The following is a 23,325-nucleotide window of genomic DNA, read 5'->3' as shown; positions in this document are numbered from 1 at the left end:
TTTTCCTAAGCAGAGATGAGGCATTTCAGAGCAGTGTGCATCTGAGTCAGCAGAGCTCCTTGATCTGTGAGTTAGTGTTGCTGAAGGGACCCTTGAAGTCATCCTGGCTTGCATTCTGTAAGCCAACCTTTGAGTTAACTCGTAGAGGTGGGTGGTAACCCTCATTTGGGAGGTGACTGAGAAGGGGAGAGGGTAGCTCCAAGGATGGAGTCCTTCTGGGTTCTCAGATTTGTAGCGAGTCTACTTAGGACTTACTAATTAGTGTTTGTATCACTTTCAGGCTTGCAGGGGCTACGAGAAGCCCTATGGCATAAGCAGGTCTAGCTAGATATTTGGCACCCACTGTTAAATAACAAGCTATCCCAAACCTACTAGTGCAACAGAAAAATGACTTGTTCTTGCCAGTGTGTCTGCAGTTGACAGCGCGGCTGTCTCACAAGTTTTACATGAATTGGCTTCTCAGCTCATCCAAGAGGAGGACCAATGGGGCGGGAACATCCAAACTGACCTCAGCCATGTGTGCGAGCGGGCTGTGCTATTTCCCTTTTCCTCTTGTGTGGCCTCTGCTCCTCCAGTAGGCTAGAGTAGCCCCCTTTATGTGGTGCCCTTAGGGCTCCTTGACAGTGAAAGCAGAAGCCACAAGACCTCCAAAGGCCTGGCTTACTTCTCCACCATCACTACACTGTTCTCCTGTGTGTTAAAACCAGTCAGCTAGAGCCCACGTGGACTGGCCAGCACAAGAGCACAGAGACATAACCGTCAGAGACAGTGATCCTGGAGGGTGAAGTCAAAGAAAAGTATAGAACAGAATAAAGCTTGGGTTAGCCTGTAGCCATGGAAGATGTCACTGTAGAGAGGTAAAGAACACAGCTGGGCTGGGCTGGAATTCCACCTCTGCCTCCTCCTAACTCTGATTATTATTATTATTATTATTATTATTATTATTATTATTATTATTATTATTTAGATAGAGTTTTGTGTATCTTAGGCTTGTCTTCTGGTCTTTCAGCCTTGTCTCTTGAGTGCTGAGATTGCAGGAGTGCACCATCACGCCCAGTTTCTGGAGTGCTAGGGATCAAACCCAGGGCTTCTGGCATGCCAGGCAAGCATTGTGCCGACTGAGCCACAACCTCAGGCCCCTAATTCATAATCTTGATCATTTAGCCAGACTGTGTCTCTGATGTTAGTACCTGTCTTCAAAGATTGGAAGCAGTGCGAATTGAATTCATACAAATAGAACTCCTGTTGTCATCTCACACTAAGTACTCAAATGCTTTCTCTTTCACTCGCTGTATAGATCTATAATGGTGGGTGAGCTACGCATTTGGTTTTCGGGTTTCTAGTTCTGAGACAAAGACAGAAATCCTGAGGGTCAAACTTCGTGCACTTAGGTTGAGAGGGAATGATCGCTCAGAGGGAGGGGGTGTGTGTGAACACATTTGCTCTTGAATGGAGTTCTTGGAGAGTCTGCCAGGTGCCTGTCCTAGAGGAACCCAGGTCAAAACAAGTGTGTTCTCACTGAAGAGCAGGTGGCTAAGGCTAGCAAGGTGGACTGGATTGTCTGGCATCCTCCAGGAGAGTCCAGGTCTCCCATCTTGGAGTGAACTTGAGAAAAATATGTGCTCTCCAGAGTTTATTTTCTTCTTGTTTACAAAGCTGGGGTCACAATAGTGCCCAACATGGATGGGCTAGGAGGTCAAATTCTTCCTTCTGCTGGCTGGTGCGCTTCATCCAAGGAATATTTGCTTGCGTCATTAGTTCCAAAAAGCCATTTTAAGAGATCTCTCTTTTTTTTTCCCTTTCTGGAAGACATATTGCCTATTTTTCACAAATGGTCGGTGCTATGTGTGTGGTGTGTGTACATATTCATGTGGGCGTAGGGGTGAGGTGCACATGTATATACCGCAGTGTGAAGGCAAGTGGCCAAAGTCAGCTGTCCCCCTGGATTACTCTCTGCCTTAGTATTATTATTTTCTTTGAGACAATGTCTCTCACTGAACATGGAGCTCGTCTGGGATGACTGGCCAATGAGCTCCAGGGATCCTCCTGGATCTGCCCCTGTCCCACCTATTGGTAGAGCTGTAGAATTGTGGTACCCATGCCAGGCTTTTTATATGGGTGATGGGGATTTGAACGGAAGTCTTCATCCTTGTGTGGTAGGCATTTTACCTACTGAACCATTGCCCTGGCATTGTTGTGTTTTCCTTACAGGGCACCCAGACTTTCAGAGTGGATGTTAAAGCGATAAATCCTATATTTAGTCTTCTCTTTAATTCCACACTAATTTGCATTTTTATAGATTTAAGAGCTTCCCTTTTTATGATTTAATTATCTGTAGGTGTTCATAGAAGCTGACAGTAAACCTTTTAAGAATTTCCAGAACTCCATCCATGGGGTCTGCCCTTCTTCCTGCCTAGCTCTTGTCCCAACTTCCTCCAGGTTTCAGACCCGCTGGTGTGAAGTTAGGTTCATCACAGCTGCCGTGGAAGGGGGAGGAGTTCCTTCTCTTCCCCTTTGCTTCTTGCTATGGTCTGATTTATGGCTGGAGAGGCTGGCCTTAGAGAGTCCTGATTTAAAGCCCCTGTCAGAGGTCGTTACATGAACGTGGTGCCCGTAAAAGCTGTTTTCCTTTGCCTTTGTTTCTTGGTCAGCTCTTTCATGGCATGATATACGAGGTAGGAAAATGAGGTTACCAAATTGGAGCTGGGCGAGCTCTCCCAAGGCTCTGGTGTAATCCCCTTGAAGTTGTGTTGGTGTTTGCCTGACAAGATCTAAGGAAGGTGGAGGCGTTAACGTTTGGGGGCCATATGGTTTGTACAGATTTTATTTTTTTAAAATGTTATTTGTGATAAGGAAACAAGCTCAACACTTTACTTTCTAAATAATTAAAATAAACAAAAATTTAAAATCAAACAATAACACTGCCTAACCCCCATATAAAGCCCCCAGCCAAACAAAGAAAGAAAAAAATCAGGAAGAGAACCCAGGGTGATTTAATGGGCAGGGTTTCCAGTGAAGGGCCCTACAGGAGTGAAGGCTTCTGTTAGAAGGCTGCATCTGGCGTAGGGCCCCAGTTACTGTCTCTGGAACTGGCTATGGAGAGACTTGGTTTGGCTGTTTGAACATGCTTGCGTGTTCCTGAAGCTACCAAATACAGACACCCTTCTGCCTCCGCTGTTTCTGTTCCTGTCTGATAGAAGAATCTGCCCACTAGCTTTTTCTTTGTCTGCCTGTATTGGAGGGTGAAAGGAGCCAAGGCTGGCTCTTGTTACTCTTTCATCTGTGTGTGGAACATCATGTTGGACAAGGGTGGTGGTCTCTGGTTCTGTCTTGACATGCCTGGACTAGGGAGTGTCCCTTTGCATAATCATCCCAGTATCCGTTTGCAGGGGAGTCTTTCTACTGCCTCTCCTGAAGCCTGTAGACAGAGTAGCTAGGCAGGGAGGGACACCTCTAAAAATGGAGGAACATTCCAGTTCCGAAGCAAACTGCTGCTTGGAGAAGTAGCCCCGAAGCCCTGACTGGTTTGCTGCTACATGCGATCCTCTTTGGTGAAAGCTCTAATGAGCCTCTGGCAGTGAAGACGGCCATAGGGGGGCTCTGGCCCGCTGAGGTTTTCACCTTGGCAGCATGCAAGTCATGGTTGTCTGGGATGTTTCATTAGTTTCTTGGGGACAGGACTGGTCCTGGCTATTTATTATGGATTCTGGACCGAAGGAGGCATGATCGTCACCAGAAGCTGCATCTTCTCTTACAGAGAAAGTCCACTCTTGTGACCAGGAGAGGCAGAGCGCCCTGGAAGAGGCCCGGGAGAATCCCCGCGAGGGCATTGTGATCCCAGAGTGCGCCCCTGGCGGGCTTTATAAACCGGTGCAATGTCACCAGTCCACAGGCTACTGCTGGTGTGTCCTGGTGGACACGGGGCGCCCAGTGCCTGGGACGTCAACACGGTAAGACCTCTTCTCAGAGCATCACACGGGACCAGCTTCTGGTTATGCTGTCATTGTCGCCACTGCCCTGCTTCTCAGAGTCAGGTCGTGGGAAACAGATGAGGGTCTAGGAACCTGTTCCTTTCTAACTGTGGACCTTGGAAAACTACTTCATCTCTCTCAACCTCAGATCCCCGACGAAAGGCTTGTTGTACCACCCAGGTTATGAACAAAGCCCTATATATCAAAAAAAGGTCCCATGTGCAGATTGGAGATGGCATTGTTATCACACTTGCATGGCTAAAGTGACATGCCTAAACATGTCTCAATGGGAGCATTTATGCTGGATTGTCTTGTAGCTGCTGGACAGTTTAGGGACTGTTGTATTTTCCTCCCTGAGGGCTCTCGGCTTAATGGTTACACAGATCATTCCCGGGCAGTAGTGGCTGAAGAAGACTCAGTTGCCCCCCCCCCACCTTGTTTCTCTGTCTCTCCTCCCAGCTATGTGATGCCAAGTTGTGAGAGTGAAGCCAGAGCCAAGAGTGCCGAGGCGGACGACCCCTTCAAGGACAGGGAGTTGCCAGGTAGGGGACACCGCCCTGCTATTGCGGACACCTTCGCTTTTCTGGACTTCTGGTCCCCTCGCCCGTGCAGAGGCCACTCTCTCCTCTACGTCTGTTTCCCCGACTGGCAACATAGAGCAAGGCATGTTGGGAAGTTCCATCACAGGAGTACAGACCCAGAAGCCATAGAATCTGCATCGGGAATTAGTCCTGTGCCCTTGAGAACATTGCTCCCCTCCCATGCTCTTTCCTCCTCCTCTTAGAAATATAGCTGTTGTAATAAGAGCGGCGGGGCTGCGTGCCCGGCTAGCTCAGTCGGTAGAGCATGAGACTCTTAATCTCAGGGTCGTGGGTTCGAGCCCCACGTTGGGCGCCACTCTGTTGTAATATCTGCGGCAGGGCTGCGTCCCCGGCACCCGGCCGCCCGCATGGCTAGCTTATGCCCCCAAATAATTACACGGAAACTGTATTCTTTTAAACACTGCCTGGCCCATTAGTTCCGGCCTCTTATTGGCTAGCTCTTACATATTGATCTAACCCATTTCTAATATTCAGTGTAGTACCACGAGCTGGCTTACCAGGGAGAATCTTAACCTGCGTCTGTCTGGAGTGGGAGAATCATGGCGACTCCTGACTCAGCTTCTTTCTCCCAGCATTCTGTTCTGTTTACTCCGCCTACCTAATTTTCTGTCCTATCAAAGGGGCCAAGGCAGTTTCTTTATTACTTAACCAATGAAACAACAGATAGAAAGATGACCCACCTCCATCATTTCCCCTTTTTCTGTTTAAACAAAAAAGGCTTTCACTTTAACATAGTAAAATTACATATAACAAAACAGTTATAAAGCAAGAATTACAGTTACAATATTTATATCTATTTTATCTCTTATCATAACTAAGGAAAACTATAACTATCTATCCATTCTTCAACTCCATCAAAAACTCCAGAAGGATACAATATTACCTAAGTAAACAAGAAATAAGAAACTTCAAACTCTAGAAATGACAGAGACATCTTGCTGCCTGGACAGTCATCCAAAGTTTCTCTGTACCGTTGGGGCATCTGTCTTCAGCCTACAGGCCCATAGTATCCAGCAGACATTTTCATCAAGCAGGAAATTCCAAAGACAGTTCAGTCACTTTTTGCTGTGTCCTGCAGAATGTCTTGCAGACTCTTTCATGAGTCAGGAACCCCGAAAGACCATCTCACCTTTAGGCAAGTTCAGCAGTCCTCTCTCTGAGGGTTCTTTGTGTCCAGTTTATGCAATAGTCCAGGCAAGAACAGTTTCTTGCCCAAGTGGCTATCAAACTCCATAAGGATCCTCTTCGATGCCCATCTTCCTCTTGAAGTAGCTTGGTGTTGCCATGAGCAGACGTGTCTCATTGTCATGAAAAACCCTGAGTTATTAAAATATTTAAAATGCCATATTCTGTAGTCTTTGAAAGATATGAAGAATGCCTATCTAACTGAAATATATCTTTATATATCCAGAAAATCTAACTAACATGACTACAAGCTTAACTATTATTTATGATTATCCATTAACAACCTATATTTCCTAATTATACATTACATTTTTAAATGAACTACACAATCACAATACCTTAATCAAGATTAGAAATATGCATATACATATAACAAAATTGACCTTCAAATCCACACCAATGCAAATTATTTATATCTATATCATATCCCCCTTTAAATGTAAAAGAACATTTATAAACAATATTTGGGAACATGGGCGCAGTTTTTCTCTCCAAACTGCTTCCTGCTGAATGGGGGCGCTGTATTCAGATCTTTCATGGTGTAACCTGTGTGTCAGGGTCATCTCAGTCGGCAGTTGAGTGAAGTAATTTTCTGAAGGTGTTCACAGCAACCTTTCAGGAGGGCGTGGTCTATCATACCATATCGGGATAGACGCAATCCACAGAGTCTTATCCTCTGTGAAAACAAAAGAAGACCCTCTCCAAAGCATTATATCCTTAGACCCATATTCTGAAATCATAATACCCTTATATCCATTCTGGTTTAGCTTGGCAGCCCATATAATGAAATGTCTCTCTGCACTTAGCTCCTTTACAGTCAAAAATTTTAAAGAAAACACAATGTACATAATCCAGACTCTCTGTGAATTTTCCATTTTTACGTGGCTTATTTTTCTTTATTTCTTTTAATCTACAACTATCTGTACTCTGCCTCTTTAAAGACTTTACCCTTTTTTTAAGACATTAACTTTATTCTTTATATATATTTTTCTCTCTCTCTCAAGCCTACGTACATTCATCCAACAGTGTCTGAATCAGTTCTATTGTGAATCTAATTTTTTTACTATCCAGGAGCACTTTGTTTTGTGCTTTTAAATCGCTAACAAAAACAGGTACTGCTTGCTTGCCCCACCTAGTCCAACATGGCGAAGCCGCTCGTGCCTCTGATCCTTGTACACTGCACCAGTAGCATGGTGGAGCTGTTTGTGCCTCTGAGCCGCAGCACAAAATGACTTCCTTTTAGGCACACAGTGAGTCTAGTTGCCATCAAACAAATCGTAGCACTTTACTCCAAATGCTACATTCAAAAGCTCTGTCTCCCACAGGAGCCAGACAGAGATTGCAATGGCGGCACAGCCCAGAAAGCCGGCATTTTAAAACAGCCAGTTTTTTCCTGTTGCTGAGTCAGGACAATTTCTTTGCCGCACGCAACCCACAAACAGCAAAAAGCTGTCTTAAATTCTCTCTGTGTCCTTTTTAAGCCCTCTCAGGTTTTACGTGGAGTTCATTAGCACGTTGGGTGCCACTCTGTTGTAATATGAGCGGCGGGGCTGCGTCTCCGGCACCCGGCCGCCCACATGGCTAGCTTATGCCCCGAAATAATTACACGGAAACTGTATTCTTTTAAACACTGCCTGGCCCATTAGTTCCAGCCTCTTATTGGCTAGCTCTTACATATTGATCTAACCCATTTCTAATAATCTGTGTAGTACCACGAGCTGGCTTACCAGGAAAGATCTTAACCTGCGTCTGTCTGGAGTGGGAGAATCATGGCGACTCCTGACTCAGCTTCTTTCTCCCAGCATTCTGTTCTGTTTACTCCGCCTACCTAATTTTCTGTCCTATCAAAGGGGCCAAGGCAGTTTCTTTATTACTTAACCAATGAAACAACAGATAGAAAGATGACCCACCTCCATCATATAGCCATGCTCTTAAAACTCTGTCCCTGGAATTTGATGGCCATTCTCCTTCTTGGTGAAGTGGGGATGATATTTTGGGGTCTGGGTGGCATCTGCCACCTGTTCTGTGGGACGCTTTTATGGCAATCCTTGTTGACGCAGCATGGCTACTAGGGGTGACATGAGATATACTGGCAAGAGCCTAGGACCCCCAAATTGCCACTAGATTGGGTTTCCCCTTATTTGTAGTGAACTCTGAGTCACAGTAAGAATTCTAAATACAGGATATGTGGATTGCAGACTCTTCCCTTCAAGTTTCTCTTTTTCTCGAGAAAACCTAAGCACAGGGATGCTTTCTCCCAGGCGATTCTGTCTTAGACCCACACAAGGAGCCTCGCTGGAGAAAACACCCCCACACCTCTGCAGAGGTGGGAGCCATATAAGGTCGTGTTCATTAGCAGTTTTTACGCATACAAAATTAGGTCTCTACTGATGAGAACAGGTGCCATCTTCCTATTATCCTCCAGGACTCCAAAGTGAGAACTGGGAGCAGGGAGTCCCAAAAGTCCGGGACTTTCCATGTGAAGTCAGTAGAAATCACTGTCACGAAATTGGAGGCCAAGGTACCTTCTTCTGGCCACCCCTCAACAGGGTGAGGATAACTATTCTACTTCGTGCCAGACATGGTTTAACCCAGTGCTCAGGGACATGAGGTTCACAGAGTAAAGGAGACGAGTCATATGATGATAAAGGAAGGCATGCACATAGAGATTCGGGAGAAGAGGGAGGCACTGTGGGCATGACAGCAAGAACCCACTTTAGGGTCTACACTGCTCTAAGAGATCATAATTAACTCGAGACCTCGGGGTTCAGAGAATAGCTGCTGCTGCGGTAGAGGCGGGGCTGCGGCTATGCAGGTGAGTAGGGCTCTCATCGCCGCAGTGGTGGGGGCTGTTTCCCCAGCAATGCTCATCTTTGTGGCATAGATCTGGGACAGGCGCACCTGTGAGGAGACTTAGCCATGTTTGGGCTTTTGCTGAAGTAGTGAAACAAGAATAGGAACTGTGGGAATTCACGGAGGAATCTAGTTACCATCTCAGCTGGGAAAAGATGGGCAAAAAAGAGGCGTTTTAAAAAAATTTTTGGTAGGTCCACTCAAATCAGCTGGCACCATGAGGATTCTCTCCCTCCTTTTTGCTTCCTCAGTGTTTAGTTCTTGCCCCTAGAGCGGTGTTTTTCATATGAACAGTGCCTGTCTGGTTATTATCTTGGGTCCTTCAGCTCGGCACATTATTGTAAAGTCTGTGAGGCCAAGGACCTCATCTGCTCTCTCCCTAGCATTTACATGGTGCCTGCATTGGTACTCATCAGGACGTCGTGGGATGGAAGGAAACTGAAAGCCTTATTATTCTTTGGGTCTGGTGTTCCTCTGTGAATTAGGCATAGGGGAATGGGCCGAGGCTTGTAGCAATCGTTTGAACAGTGAACACATCCTCAGTCTTTGGCGGGACAAAGACTCCAAGGGGGTGGTGCTCGAGGAAGCTGTTGCCTTGGTAAGTGACCTGGATTCTGCCTTTAAATCTCCTCTTGTCTTTTAGGCTGTCCCGAAGGGAAGAAGATGGAATTTATTACCAGCCTGCTGGATGCGCTCACCACAGACATGGTTCAGGCCATAAACTCAGCAGCGCCCACTGGAGGTGGGAGGTGAGAATGTGAGCGAGACCCAGGTGCAGTACAGTGTAGTCCTGGACTCCAGATAGGAAGGGAGGCTGGGAGAGAGGCTGGGGCTGGAAGCCTGTTCTCCATGTGCCCACAGCTTTGTTCTACTTGTTGGTGAAAACTTTCCTGCTTCTCGGTCTCCGAAAATTTTGATCTGCTTTCCTCTAGTTCTGATAACAGGGTTGGTTTGCAGCCGTATCAGAAAACTTACGGATATTTTACCCAAAACAGGGAACATAAAAGTGAGAGTCTTTTCTGCAGTAGTGGGGATTGAATCTGGGGCTTCACAGATACCAGGCAAGCATTCTTCTGGACATACATCCTCAGGAGTGAAAATCCTTAAAAGCAGGAAGGGTGGTGGGCATCAGATGAGGACAGGGCACCTGGCAGAGCAGGGAGGACCACAGGTATTAATGATTTCTTTTCTCTCCTGGGAAGGCAGGAGTCATGTGTCCCTTTGACCTCCTGGCAATCACAAAGAACTGTGGACAGTAGAATCTCATCTTCCCGTAGACAAAGTGGACTTGTTTCAGGAGTCAGTATGGTAGCAGGAGTAGTCCCAGAGCTGAAATACACACATTCTCTGGTAGCCAGACTCTCTGGAGCCAACTGATTTGGGCCCATTGTGCCAGTGGTTGAAACATCCGTCATGCACACATCCATTGTCTGAGCACTCTTTGAAGTATGTCAAGTCCTTGACCATGGTATCCAGGAATAGGAGGATGTCCCTCCCCTCAAAGAGGACAGAGGAGTGAGTATACTAGATCATAGACAGATATTAGACATATCTAGTGTGTGCTAAGTGTAGTTTAGTATGGTTGGGCTGGGGGATGGAGAAAGAGGAATAGGAGAAGCAGAAGGAAGATGGCGGAGCAATAATGAAGAGATGGAAGAGGATGGTAGACTCCTGGTCCCGGGCTCTGTGAGACACGCAAAGGAAGACTTGCACTTACAAAGCCAGAGAGAAGGCATAGCAGGGGCTGGAGGGGTCAGGGAGGAGGAGTGGGGGTTTTAGATTCCGTAAAGCAGCAGAAGGGGTACCAGGGCATGGTACCAAAGATGGGCAGCTTGCAGTGGGCTCGTGTGGCTCACCAAAGGGGCCCTGATTCCCCAGCATTTCCCTGGAAGCAGAGCTGCTGGAAAGAATGACAAGGACTCCAGTCCCCTTAGAAAGACAAGTGTGGCAGTGGCCACTGGCCGGGATTTAGGATGGGGCCTTGGACCATGAGCACAGCTGTAATGGTTTTGCATCCCCAGCTGGACAAAGTCAGCCAGCTGGAGAATTCCACTTACATTGCATCAGAGTTATAGCGCTCCTGGCCCAGGTGTGTAATAATCTAAATTCCACCAAAGGACGAGTTAGTAGAGAAATGTGTGTGCGTGTGTACAATGGACTAGTTTTTTTGGTTTCCAGTAGGCAACTGTGTCACACCGAGGACACTATGCTAAGTGAAATAAGTCAAAGGGCAAGTGGTCATGATTCCACTTGTGTGGGCCAAACCTGGAGAATCAGGTACATAAATGTGCTTGTCGGGGTTGTTGGGAGGGGAAGTGGAGGGTTCGCTTGTTCATTGATTGATTGATTTTTTTTAGTCCATTTTGAACAATGGCTTTGTTCTTGCTGTGGTTCCCCTGCCTCTGCCTTCTGAGTGCTGGGATAACAGATGTGTGCAACCATACCTGCAGAAATGGGGACATTTTAGTCAATAATCGTCACATTTCAGGCAGTCACAATGGTTAAGTTGTCATCCTGATGACGCTTGGTACAGTAGCACCATGCTCTTATTATCCTGTTAGGAGCATAGAGTTCATGATCTGGGATCTCACATAGACAATTTTTTTTTAAAAAAAAAAAAACAGTGTACACTGGCTATATTTCTTTAAAATAACTTGTCTGGGTGCCTAATCTGAGCACTTCAGGGTTTCATGAGGTCAAGGCTGGTTTCTGGTAATGGCTCTGTTTCCTCTCACCTGGGGCATGCAGGCCAGGCCTCCCTCTCAGGGAGCACAGCACAGAATCTGAGTAAGATGGAGACAGGGTCTGACAGGTCATGGATGCGAGCTGCTCCAAGGCTTCCCCCAGCGTCAGCAGCTCACATCTGAAATAGGGGCGATGCACCCGGTTGTCAGGAGGAGGGGAAGGCTTGAGTGTTGCAAATGCACGCCATCACATGCCTATGGGTGTGCAATTGCCCGGAGCTTGCTCAACAACAGCTGTCTGATGAAAACCCAGGCACAAAGTGCAGTCGTCCCTTTTTGTCCTCTGTATCACTTTTCGTGGTTTTAGGTGTTTACAACCAACTGTAGACCAAAACAACTAATTGGAAAATTCTATAAGCAATCTATAAGCTTATGATAACTTTTATTATGATGTTTGTTATAATGATCTTATTATTGGTTATTTCTGTGGCTTCATGTATACATGTTCTTCATTTGTAAATTAGGATTTGTCATAGGTATATACATGAGGAAAAACCAGTGCATTTAGAGTTCTGTATTTTATGTTGTTTAGAAAAAGGAGAGAAAACATAAATAAGGGAGGATGTACAGGCACAGAAATTGCAGGTCTGGGTGGGACTGTATGGGCCAACCCACCAGCTCAGGGGTTCTGGCTGCAAGTTCTGTCTAGGCTCTGTAGAAACACCCCCCTCACCTGGCTTCCACAGGAGCCACGGACCTAGGACTGTGTGGTCTTAGCTGTAGGAAGGGGATCATAGCCACCCCCACCACCACCAAGGGAAGTTAGGATTGGTGTTCTCATGTCGCAGGACAAAGAGATTTTTACAGGCAATAAAAACCAGGAAATTTACAGTGTCTTTCATACCAGCGTATCCTTAGGGAAGTACTTGAAAAAATTAACTCCTCTTTTAGGTGTAATTTTTGGGGTCAAGGAAGTTTTTAAAAAACACTTCCCAAACCACGGTTTTCATTTTAAACTTTTATTAACTCGCTCATGCTTGGTTGTGACAGGGTTGAGAGGTTTGGACTGTTTGGGAATATGTGTTACCCAAGGGCTGGATTTTTAATCAACAGAAAGACTACATAGACCAAGAAATAGTTTAGAAATCAGGCAAGAGTGGAGTGAAGAAGGAAGAAAGTGGGCAAACATTGCATGGGGCGGCACCAGGGTTGCTAGCCCTCCTGGGCTCTCCTGGATCTTTCCATTGCATTGAGCAGAAGCCCCAACTTGTACCCGAATGGCCCTCAGGAAGGTCCTGCTGGCCTCTTGCTCTCCTCGTTCCCCTCCCACTGTCATGGTCCTTCCAGCTTCCTTCTACAGGTTACACTGGCTGCCCTGGGACCCTCACACTAGCTGCCCCTTCAGTCAAGAATGTCATTCCCCTTTTCTGGTGACTATCTGGTATAATGACAGACCCCCTTCTCAGAGGTCCTTTCCTGATGTCTTCCTAGAATTTAGGTCCCATAGTGCATACTCAACATGTACCGACGGATGCTTAGCCAGAAGGATGGGGGATACAGTAGACAGGGGTAGACCTGATAATTAAGTTACTATTGCAAGTCTAAATGTAAGGCTGGATGCAATGGGGAAGCTCATTGTGATTCTTTTGTGGGCAGGGCCCCCCAGCACTCTGCCTCAGTCTGCTGGACTTGGGATGCTGTATAGACAGACACTTGCCAGCCATTCTTCTGTGATGGAGGGACGGGGGGGGGGGGCACGGGGCTCTTGGAGATCAGGCAGCAGATCTGGAATAGGGCTGATGAAGCTAATCAAGAAATGCAGAATTCCTGGGTGTTGGACTTGGGTTGGACTTGAGAGCAAGGGTTGCAGGCATATCTGAGGGTAAAGAAGCCATATCCAACCCTTCCCTCTCGGGGTTTAGCAGTTAAAGCAGGGCATCAGTGGACACCAGTGGGAAACAGTCCCTCCTGGAGACTGTGGGAAGAAGGGAGAGAGAATGTTTGGGTGGCATAGAAAGTCAATCATCCCCTCCCTCAACTCGTCAGACATGGTGATTGTCGTACATGGCTTTGTCCTGACTCTTATTTCTCAGCCTGCCCTTGGGATAAGCTCTATGCTTGTTCCCGGGGGGCATCTGAAAAAAGGGCACTGTCCCTATCATGGAGGAGAGGTATATACCCAGGAGACTATATTATATAGCCAGTGTGATCACAGAGGCTGGTAAGAGGTTCCAGGACTCAGGGCAGGGAGGGCATGCGAGAGCTGACAATAGAGGTGACGTTTCACTTACACAGGAGGGAAAAGCCTGACCCGGTTTACCAGGAGCGAGGGCTTCTCAGCAGAGGAGCATGTGGGCAGTGGGCGATGGACAAGGTGGGGCAGATGGAGGGAGTGGCAAAATGGTATGATCAGGTCTGGGGTGCGGTGTGGACAAGTAGGAGATGGAGCTGCAGAGGTGGACAGAGCCTGAGTTGTATTGGGTCAACTGAGTCACGCCAGAGGTATCAGGGACCGTGGTGATTGAGAGAGAACTTTTGAATGACTATCCTGATGGCATTATGTTGCAAAACCAGGGGAAGTTACAAGGGGACCAGGAGAGCAGTTGTTAGCAAGAGGGTGATGGGAGTACAACTCAGTAGTGAGGGATGATTGACTGAAGAATCCTGCATCCAATAAATAGATTTCTCAAGACTGGGTAGATTCTGGGAGAGGGAGAGAAGAAAGTGCCAGCTTCCCCTTCTGGCCTCCTAGCCTGATTCAGTGGCCAAAAATAGTGCTGCCCAAATCTAAAATTAGACAATGTAGAGTTAGTTGGTGTCTGTGGAAGCATCTGTGACTGGTACACCCGCGGGGGCACTGCAAACTTCTTTCAGACCGTCCGCCTAGAAGGAAGGCTATTTATCTAGTGTCAGTGTCTAGGGCACTCTAGGGACACCAGCCTTGTCTGTGTGAGCCTTCTGCTCCTCCACATGCTTCCTAAGGAGAGAGGTGGTGCAGTGGCCTCATCCTCTTGGTTCAGTGCAGTTGGTGCTTGCTGATGGCTTTGCAAAGAAGAGTCTGGAATGTGGCTGACTTGGCATTTCCCAGCTCCACCCGCACAGCTGCTGGGGCTTGGACCCAGCTCCAGATGGGGCTCAGTCGGTCTGCTTGGCTTGGCTCAGGACTCCTGGCCAGCCCTCCTTACCTTCTCTAAAACTGCTTAGGACAGCAGAACTGGGCCCCAGATCTTGGCCAAGGCAGGTTGTGGTAAATGGGCTTGGCTCTTCCAGCTATGTGTTACAGCCAAAACCTGCCAGGGCCAAGGCCACAGAATCAAAACTGAAAGTGCCGCAGAAGGATGCCTTCACCACCCTGAAAATTGGGCGAAGGCTGAGTGTGTCTGTTCAGAGAGGGACCTGGCCCTCCTGGGTTTCCCTATCCCAGAGGGCAGAAGTTACTAAAATAGGCCAAAGGCAGAGTCACTGAGCTACTATATCCTGAATCTAGAATGAGGTGTCATTTGGGTGTAGCTTTTCCACACTACAACTGAGAAAACTTGGGCATTCTACCTTCTCAGGTATTCATTTCAGAAGAACTTCACCCGTGAAAGGGTCCTTATAGGCATCAGTAAATGCGGTTGATCTTAAGGAGCCGTTGGCTGCACCAGCATAGGGTCCCAGCTCCAGTCTGCGGAACAACTCTGAACCCAGCAGTTCTTGGCCCCAGTAGGGTGTGTGTGTGTATATGTGTGTGTGTGTGTGTCAGCCTATGCTATTGTACCAGCTTAGACATCTGTAGAAGGTTGCCTCCAGAGAGCTGTTGAGATGGCTGTGAAGGAGAAGGTGGCTTGCCACCAAGATTGAAGACCCGAGTTGGATCCCGAGCATCTCTGGGGTGGAAGGAGAGAACTGACGGCCTTGGGTTGTCTGCAGACTTCTGTGTGTGTACTATGGCATGTGCACCCGCACTCGTGTGTTCACACACACACATGAGTGAATGTCAAAAAAGAAAAATATAAAAGGTTGTATTTCAGAGAGGTGTGAGAACTGGAGGGGCTGTTGGGACATGACTTTGAGGTCAGGGTATAAATGGCAGAGTCTGTGCTGTCAGGGTCTCTGACAAAGGTGGATTGAGAGGCTCCTGGAAAATCTGGGAGAGACCTTATATTCTACCTCACCTCTATCTAGCACTCCCCTGCAGTGGGACTCTCAGAACTGCTCATTTCACAGGGGTCTCTGGTGTCTTTTCTTGCACATGCTCAGTGTTGGTCTTGCTATCCCAGAACTACTGATAGATCAGAACTATAAAGGTTCTTGGAGTTTGTTCTGATAGAGGTATTGGCTTCCCAAGTTTGCTCCTGCTGTCACCAAGCTTTGGCTAGAATTGAGGTTTTGGAATTTAAGGGGACTTGTGGAGATCAGAAGGGCTCAAAGCAATGCCTTGTCATCTCTGGGATGGAGGTGGGGATTGGGACAGAGCAGAGCCCTTAGTTCCTACATGGTAGACTGTGGGTTGGGGCTTGGAAGGAACTCAGAAGGCCTCTCCTGAAAAAAAGGGTCCTGCATTTAGCCCAGCATTTTGCTGTGAACTGGCAGCAGACAGAGTGTGCAGGCTTGCAGTGGGGAGTCAGGGCTGCTCTGCATTGGGATGTCTTGATGGGAGAGCAAAGAGGGGGTGGAGGAGAGGCAGGATGACAGAGGCATGGGGCCCAGGTGATGATCACCCCCAGGCCAACTCAGAGCTTGCATGGTAGAAAAAACTTGTTCTTGGTGCAAAATAGCCTCAAGGTAGGTAGCGAGAGCTCTGACCACAGACTTGCAGAGAACAGACAGTCGGACAGGAGGGCGCTCCTAGAACACGTGTTGGAGGGAGACAGCCTTCCCTGGCAGGGCCTCTGGGTGGGATGACCTCATTCCTTCCCGTCTCAGCGACCTAGACTTTATTATTCCAGCCTTTAGGTAGACATTACGCTATGCCGAGCCTAAAGGTTAAAGGAAGAGCTGCCTTTGCCTTGGGGCTCTCACAGCTCCCTGAATGCCCCCGCCCCAGAGAGCCTTCTGGAGTTCTTTTCTCCCCAGAGCCTGGGGCCTCCCTGATGCTCTTCTTCCTGCACCCTGAGCATCCCTACAGAGTTTCAGTCTGCCCACCCTGGCATACTGCAGGGGCAGCCATGAGAGCGGTGCTGCAGCTAATAAAGAAAGAGGAAAACCACTTAGACACAGGTGGTGACACCCTGCAGAGAACGCCAGCCGGCTTCAGACTTCCTGCATCTGGCTTCTATGGCAGATCAAGTCAAAGACCAGTGACCACTCAGTGTGGCGCTGTCACGCCTTCCCTAAGGTTTTCTCTGGGTGGAAGCTGTCAGGATGAGGTCCTATTGACATCCTTCCTTGAATCCAGGATGCCGGGGGATTTACCCAAGATGGAAGCCACCTCATTAAGAATGGACAGGATGGTGGCTTTTTTGTTGTTGTTGTTGTTTGTTTGTTTTTTGGTGATGCAGCTTCTGTTTGCTTGAGTTTAGTGTCCCTTGGGAGTCACTGAGAAGCAAGATGGGGTTTTCCAGCTTGTTCTTGGGCAGGGATGAGTAGTGATCCCCTCCTTTCTAGACCAGAAAGCAAACCCGAGAGGGGTGTGGGATGTCACATCGTCAAGTGCTGTGGACGTTTCTTTGCATCTTCAGTGTGTGCTACTGGTCCTGGTCACCTGGTATGGGGCCCCTGCTTACCAGTGAACTCCTGTATCAATGCCTGTTGCAGACCCTGCACACCAGTCATTTGAAATGTATGGGATCTCAGCCTCAGCCTCATTCTCCTCCCCAGGGCAGTTACCCAGGCATTTGAATATGGATCCTAGCTCATAGTGTCAAGCCGTAGGAACCAAACCAGGTACTCATGTGTCTCTTTTCTTCTGCTCAGAAACTCCGGCCAACCCCTCTGCAACTGACCTATCATTGACTTTAAACACTATAAATATTAGTGTCTCTTTGACTTCTCTGAGTAAAGATGGTGCATGAATAGTTAAGTAATAAATGAAACAGGTGGACCATTGCATGTACTTATACATATAGATACTGGCCTTGTCACTTCGTGGTTGGAGATATGGACTGTGTCAGATATGGTCATCGCTTTGTATCTGGGTACAAGGCATGTTCCTGGTCACTCTAGTTTCTCTAAGAATTGGCAGGGGCTCTGGTTAGCATATGTTCTCCTAAACCCACCCCAGACCTCCTGAGTGGAAACCTTAGGCTATAGGGACTCACCCCAGGTCTAGAGTTTGCTTGCTTTAGATTCTCTGTTTGGGATTTAGAATCTCTGATGGAGGTAGGGTGGCTCGGCAAGCAAAGTACAAGCAACAAACATGAGATTAGAGTTCAGGTCTCAATAATTAATGTAAATGCTCAGAGCGCACCTGTAATTCCAGCATTCACAAGGTGGGCACAGAGCTAGACCATCTGTGTGGGCAAGATGCACCTTTAACCGAGAGATTCTGCCTCAATGAGTCAAGTGAGGGAGTGACTAAGGATGATTCCTGACACGAATCTTGGACTTCCACACATAAGCACAAAGCCACCGGTCATTGGGGCATCGCAATTCCCTTGTGCCGTCGTCATAATTTGGATTCTGCTCCTCTGAGCCAGTGAGCAGCTAGGGGCTAGACTGACATCTCCAATCCCGGCACTGGGTGTGTTGAATACTCAGTGCTGGCTCCCAGACACAAGTTCAGGAAAGCATCCTGTTTGACAGTTTGACAGTAATCTGTGGGTCAAGAGGAGGACCGTTTAGATCCTAGACATGGTTTCCTCAGGTGGATTAAATCTCCGTAGTCTGTCTTGAGTGCCTATCTGCACAAGAAATATCCTGGTTATTTCAGAGGGTGAGGCAGATCAATGAAATAAGATCACCTAGAGGCCCCTAAAGAAAGAACTATTGCTACCTGATGGCTGGGTAGCCCAGCATAAAGATGGTCTCGGTTTGGTCTCTGTTGCTGCAACAAAAGTACTCTGGGCTGGGTAATTTATAAAGGAAAGAGGTTTATTTTGGTTCACGGTTCTGGAAGTCCAAGAGTGTGCCAGCATCGGTTTGGTTTCTGGTGAGGGCCTCTTCCAGCTTCAACTTACTCGTGGTGGAAAGCAGAAGTAGGAAGTACAAATGAAGATGTGGGGGCGGGTATCTACATCACGGCAGCCTGCTTTGTTAGAACTAACCCATTCCCGTAAGAGCTGACCCAGCCTCTTAGGAAGGCAATTAATCTCTCTTCAAGGGTCTATCTACCCTCAGTCCCCAATATAAACACACTGTAACTTCACTATAAGTTGGCAGGGACAAGTGCCTAACCGTAGCAAGTCCCCTGGCATTGGGACATTTGGGAGAGAACTCTAGCGGGGTGGATGGCTCTTACAGGATCCTGAGTGGTGCTCTCTGGGGTGGGCTTGTCTGTCCATGGCCCAGGTTCTCAGAGCCAGATCCCAGTCATACCCTGGAGGAGCGGGTGGCACACTGGTACTTCAGCCAGCTGGATAGTAACAACAGTGATGACATCAACAAGCGGGAGATGAAGCCCTTCAAGCGCTATGTCAAGAAGAAAGCCAAGCCCAAGAAATGTGCCCGGCGTTTCACCGACTACTGTGACCTGAACAAGGACAAGGTCATCTCACTGCCCGAGCTGAAGGGCTGCCTGGGTGTTAGCAAAGAAGGTGAGTCCTAACCCCCGTGTGCCTGGCCTGGGAACAGGGACCAAGGGCTGTCCTGAGGCATGAGGTCCTAGGCATCCGTGTGTGTTCTCCAGCTGTTTACTGGGCGTGGGCTGTACTTCAGGGCCAGCTGCCTGCTGCAGCCCTGGAACTGACTGGTAAGGTTCCTATGCTTCCACAGGTCACTAAGGAGATAGAGTAGGTAGTTATTCTCGTACTTTGTGATCAGTACTATGGGGATGTATTGGTTAGACCAGACTGCACTCATAATCATAGCTCAACTTAGGAGAAATTGCTTATCTTTTATCTTGTCTGTGGAGTAGGACAGCATAGTTCCAGACTGTGTGTGTGTGTGTGCAAACATGCGTGCATGTGTGTTATATGTGGGATGTATGTGTAGGAGATAGACTAAGAATAGGGACTGTTCTACATACCTCAAGGAATCAAACTGAAAATGATTCTGCTGCCTTCATCAATGGGCCTTCAGGGTCACGGTGTGGGTCTGATTTATCCCCCTCCATCACATAGAGTAAGCTTGGGCATGTGAGGTAATTCTCTGGGACAGTCTTAGAAGTGACCCGCACATAATTTCTCATAGTTGACTGACCGGAACTCTGTCACTGGGCTATAGCAACCATAGGGAGGATGGCAAGAGACAAGGTAAGGCTAGAGAACTCTTCCCTTGATAGTGAGGAGCCCCTGGCTTGGGAAGCCCACCCAGGGACACTTGGAACTGAGTGAGAGATGTCGAGGTCAGACCCTGTCCCACTGCATCCACTTTTTGTGCTGGGAGTTCTGGATGCTCCTCCAACCAAATTCAGCCAGAAGCAGGGTGTAGATTTGAGTCATCTGAACAGTTTTTCCCAGAGGCCCCTGGGGTGTTTCCTGCTTCTTGCCCAACCTACCTTCCTGACCTCCCCTGACCGCCATTCAAAGGTGACTGGAGCACCTGTGTTTGCACATATGATTGGGACTTGCCTGCACGCGTCTGTAATTTGCATGTATTTCTCTGGCATGTCTCTGTGAGCATGCCTGTTTAGGTACCTGTCTAAGAGTGTCTCTATCTGTGTGTGTATACATGTGTATGTGTCTATGCCTGCTTTAAAAGTTATTTTTGTGCGTGTATGAGTGTTTCCCTCCGTGTACGCATATGCCCGGTGCCTGCAGAGGCCAGAAGAGAACCCCTTGGAACTGTAATTACAGACAGTTGTGAACCACCATGTGGATGCTGGGGACTGAATCTGGGTTCTCTTGCTAGAGCAGCAAATGCTTTTAAAGTCTGAGCTGTCTCCTCAGCCCTTTATGCCCTATTTAAATATTTATGACTAAACATGTGTGTACATATTGTGTGTGTGTACGTCCATGTGCGCACGTGTGTGTGTGCATGCATGCGTGTGTGTGAGTGTGATAGAATGGGTTGAGTAGAGCATTGAGATAGGAGGCAGGTGCAGGGGAGGCAGGTGCAGGGGTACCATTAGGATTGGGATGGGGTACTGTGTAGATGGAAAGCCCACAGAGAGCACAGTGGGAGCCCTCTCTCCACTCCATTCCTCCATACAGCACAGCACACACGGCTTCTGGAGTTTAGGGTCCAGAGCTCTCTGTTACTCTGCAATGGAAGAGTGGACAAGGTGGAGGGACGGTGGTTTGTACTTGTGAGACAGCCATGTTGCCAGTGCTTGGGTCACCCTAGGACTTTGAAGTCTAACTTCTGTGTCCTCCATGAAGAGGACCCAGAGTGAAAAGACTGTCTCTTGTGAGCAGGCCAGCCTTGTTGTCTGGGCAAGTCAAGAGAGAGGCCAGAGAGGAATCCTGGGCAGTGGGGCGCAGATGTAGCCTTTGTTGTCTGGGCCAGAGAGGAATCTAAGGCAGTGGGGTGCAAATGTAGCCTTGGGGTTCTGTAAGCAGAGGTAAGGCCTGCTGGGAGCTGTGCATCCAGTGCCCTGACAAGGAAGCCAGTTTTCAGACCTATGGTTCCAGCAGGAGGACCTTGGAGAAGCCCAGGGAAGAGTGAGGCCCACTGTCTAGACAGAAGTAGGGATGTCAGTATCAGCAGAGGCCCCGACATCAGGTTGATTTGACTCTTAAATTCCAGCCCTGTCAGTTCTAGCTCTGTAATTTGACAAGGTAGCTCACCTTTCTGGACTTCAGTTTTCTTCTCTGTCAAATGGAGGAAGTAGTGTCTACCTCGGATATTTGATATGAGAAGTTAACAAGGTAGTGCAGGTGGAGGGTGGGGAAGAGTTCTGGTGCTCAGTGAGCACACAGGAGCTATGGGTAGCAGAGGAATCTACCCATGAGTCAGAAGTGCTGCTAGCAGCCCCGAGGCTTTCCTCGGCTGGGGGCCGGGGAGGGCGTGGTGGCACACAGCCTTTTATTTGACTGGGTGGTATGTGGACGCCAGGCACAGGTCATCTGGTATTGTGTGGTGCCCTCTGGTGGCCCGAGAGGGGCTTGCATGCCAGGTGGGAGTCCAAGGTGGGTGAGGAGAGGGCGTGGGTACTTGAGGAGTGTAGTGTAGTTTAGGGTTTAAGGGGACAGAATTTTGGAGGTGCCACATGAACACTGATTCTTTTCCTTCCAGAACTCTCACTGGGGAGCTGAATCCCCTGGCAAGCACGGCAAAGCCTGCTGATATTTGGAGGCCTGGGCCTCTTGATTAACTTGTCTTTCCCAACCCATACAACACATTGCCAGGATTATTGTCACGGTCCCGTAAGGCAAGCAGCCTGAGGACTAGGGTCTCGGTGGCTTAGAAGTTCCAGCTTTCCCTTGGGCTCAGGCTTCTCTTCTCCATCAGAGGTTCCAGAGCATGGGTCCAGTGACTGTCATCCCGCACTGGGTTTGCTTCCTCCCATGAATGCTGTGTCATCCTGGTTTCTGAGCCTCATTAAATGGGGATAGCTTCATTCCTTTTATATTCATCTGCTGAAGGCCAGGGATGTGCTCCTGGCTTTCCATTTTGTTTTGTGGCTCTCGACTGATAAAGCAGGGCCAGAATGGCCTCGGGTCTCCTCTTTCTATGTACTTCCTGTGTTTGCCACAGAGAGCCGCAGCCACAGAGAGGAGCAGAGTAAATGTGGACTCTAAGGTCATGCTGCCCAGCTCTGCTTTCTCCCACCTGCGTGCCTTTGGCCTGTTCCTCTTATCGCCCTAGACTTGTGACCTCATCTGCGAACTTGGATATACCCACGTCTGCCCTTATTTTATCTGTCTTGGGTCTTAAGAAATGGCAGGAGATGCTGAGCTGTGGGGTCATACGGTCTATAGGTCAGTGTGGGCTCATCAGAACCAAATCCCCAAACCTCCATGAATTCTTCTGGTCCTTGGAACAGTCCTGCATGGGAGGCCGAGTAGAAGCAGCATGGGTGTCAAACTAATTCCATCTTCTGGTCCCATCCTGTGAGGTCCAGAGCTGTGCTCAGAGACACAGGAAAATAGCCAGACTCCTGGTATGTTCCTCCTTTGGGAGATCAGGTCTTGAAGGAGCACCATGGCCAGCTTGCTGAGCTGCTTGGTAGTCTGTGCACAGGTGGGGTGGTAGCTTGGTAGCCTGTGCACAGGAGGGGGTGCTAACAGACTGGCTCTTGGACCTCGCATAAGTCACTCTGAGCCTTTGCCTCCAGATTTAGCAGGTGAAGGGGCTAAGGTCCCTCCCACCTCCGATGTTACAGGACCCAGAGGTCCAGAACCAAGAAAGTTATGGCAATGGCCACTAAAGTCATTCTTAGCTCATAGTCGAGGGGATTCCAAAGAGACATCCCAAGTGGGGTACAATACCACAGTGGGAAAAGGAAAATGAAAAACAGTCTGTTTATTCTCTCTATTGGTGCCTGTCAGCATGAGTTCAAGGTCAGCCTGGACCACACAGAGAGGGGCTGCTTCAACTAAAGCAGCGACAATGACAACAGGAGTCGCAGCAGCCATAAACCAGAGAGACACCTGAGCCTGACCTACAGAATTGAGACTACAGTTTAGAGGTGTTAGTGAACAATGGCTTACCGGGCAGAGGATGGCAATAGGCACCCACAGAACAGGAGCACAGCCATGCTACTCCGGCTCTTCCCCCACTTCCATCGCTTCTGAAGGCAGAGGGGACAGGGGCTCAGACACAAGCTCTGCCATCTCGCTGGGTCAAGGCCCCTCCCATGTCATGTGTTCCTATTTGTTGCAGGTGGTAGCCTTGGCAGCTTCCCCCAGGGAAAACGAGCAGGCACAAACCCATTCAGTAAGTTGCCTTCTTTCTGGCCCTTCCCTCTTTCTTCTCTGGTTCCCCTGCGGAAGCTGTGGCAGCACAGTGGCGTAGGAGGAAGATGGCGTCAGTGCCAACAGGGTTCTGTCACCCCCACCTGTCGCA

At 48.4% G+C, this 23,325-nt stretch overlaps 1 protein-coding gene and 1 non-coding gene across 4 annotated transcripts in view; both read left to right on the top strand.

Moving 5' to 3' along the window:
- The window catches only part of Smoc1 (SPARC related modular calcium binding 1), a 164,273-nt gene that overhangs the window by 138,352 nt on the left and 2,596 nt on the right, over positions 1-23,325 (top strand). For 2 of the 3 annotated variants that reach the window (XM_057783113.1, XM_057783112.1), the window contains exons 8-12: positions 3,758-3,950; positions 4,431-4,513; positions 9,255-9,360; positions 18,727-18,971; positions 23,143-23,196. In XM_057783113.1, coding sequence (XP_057639096.1) covers positions 3,758-3,950; positions 4,431-4,513; positions 9,255-9,360; positions 18,727-18,971; positions 23,143-23,196 — 681 coding nt within the window. The remainder of the gene's footprint in view (positions 1-3,757; positions 3,951-4,430; positions 4,514-9,254; positions 9,361-18,726; positions 18,972-23,142; positions 23,197-23,325) is intronic. The other variant, XM_057783114.1, reaches the window with a different exon arrangement.
- Positions 4,793-4,865, top strand: Trnak-cuu (transfer RNA lysine (anticodon CUU)). Its single transcript has one exon. It is a non-coding gene; the product is annotated as a tRNA-Lys (tRNA).

This window comes from Chionomys nivalis, chromosome 10 (assembly GCF_950005125.1).
Source record: "Chionomys nivalis chromosome 10, mChiNiv1.1, whole genome shotgun sequence".
In the NCBI taxonomy this organism is placed as follows: domain Eukaryota; kingdom Metazoa; phylum Chordata; class Mammalia; order Rodentia; family Cricetidae; genus Chionomys; species Chionomys nivalis.
This window is presented reverse-complemented; position numbering and strand designations above follow the sequence as displayed.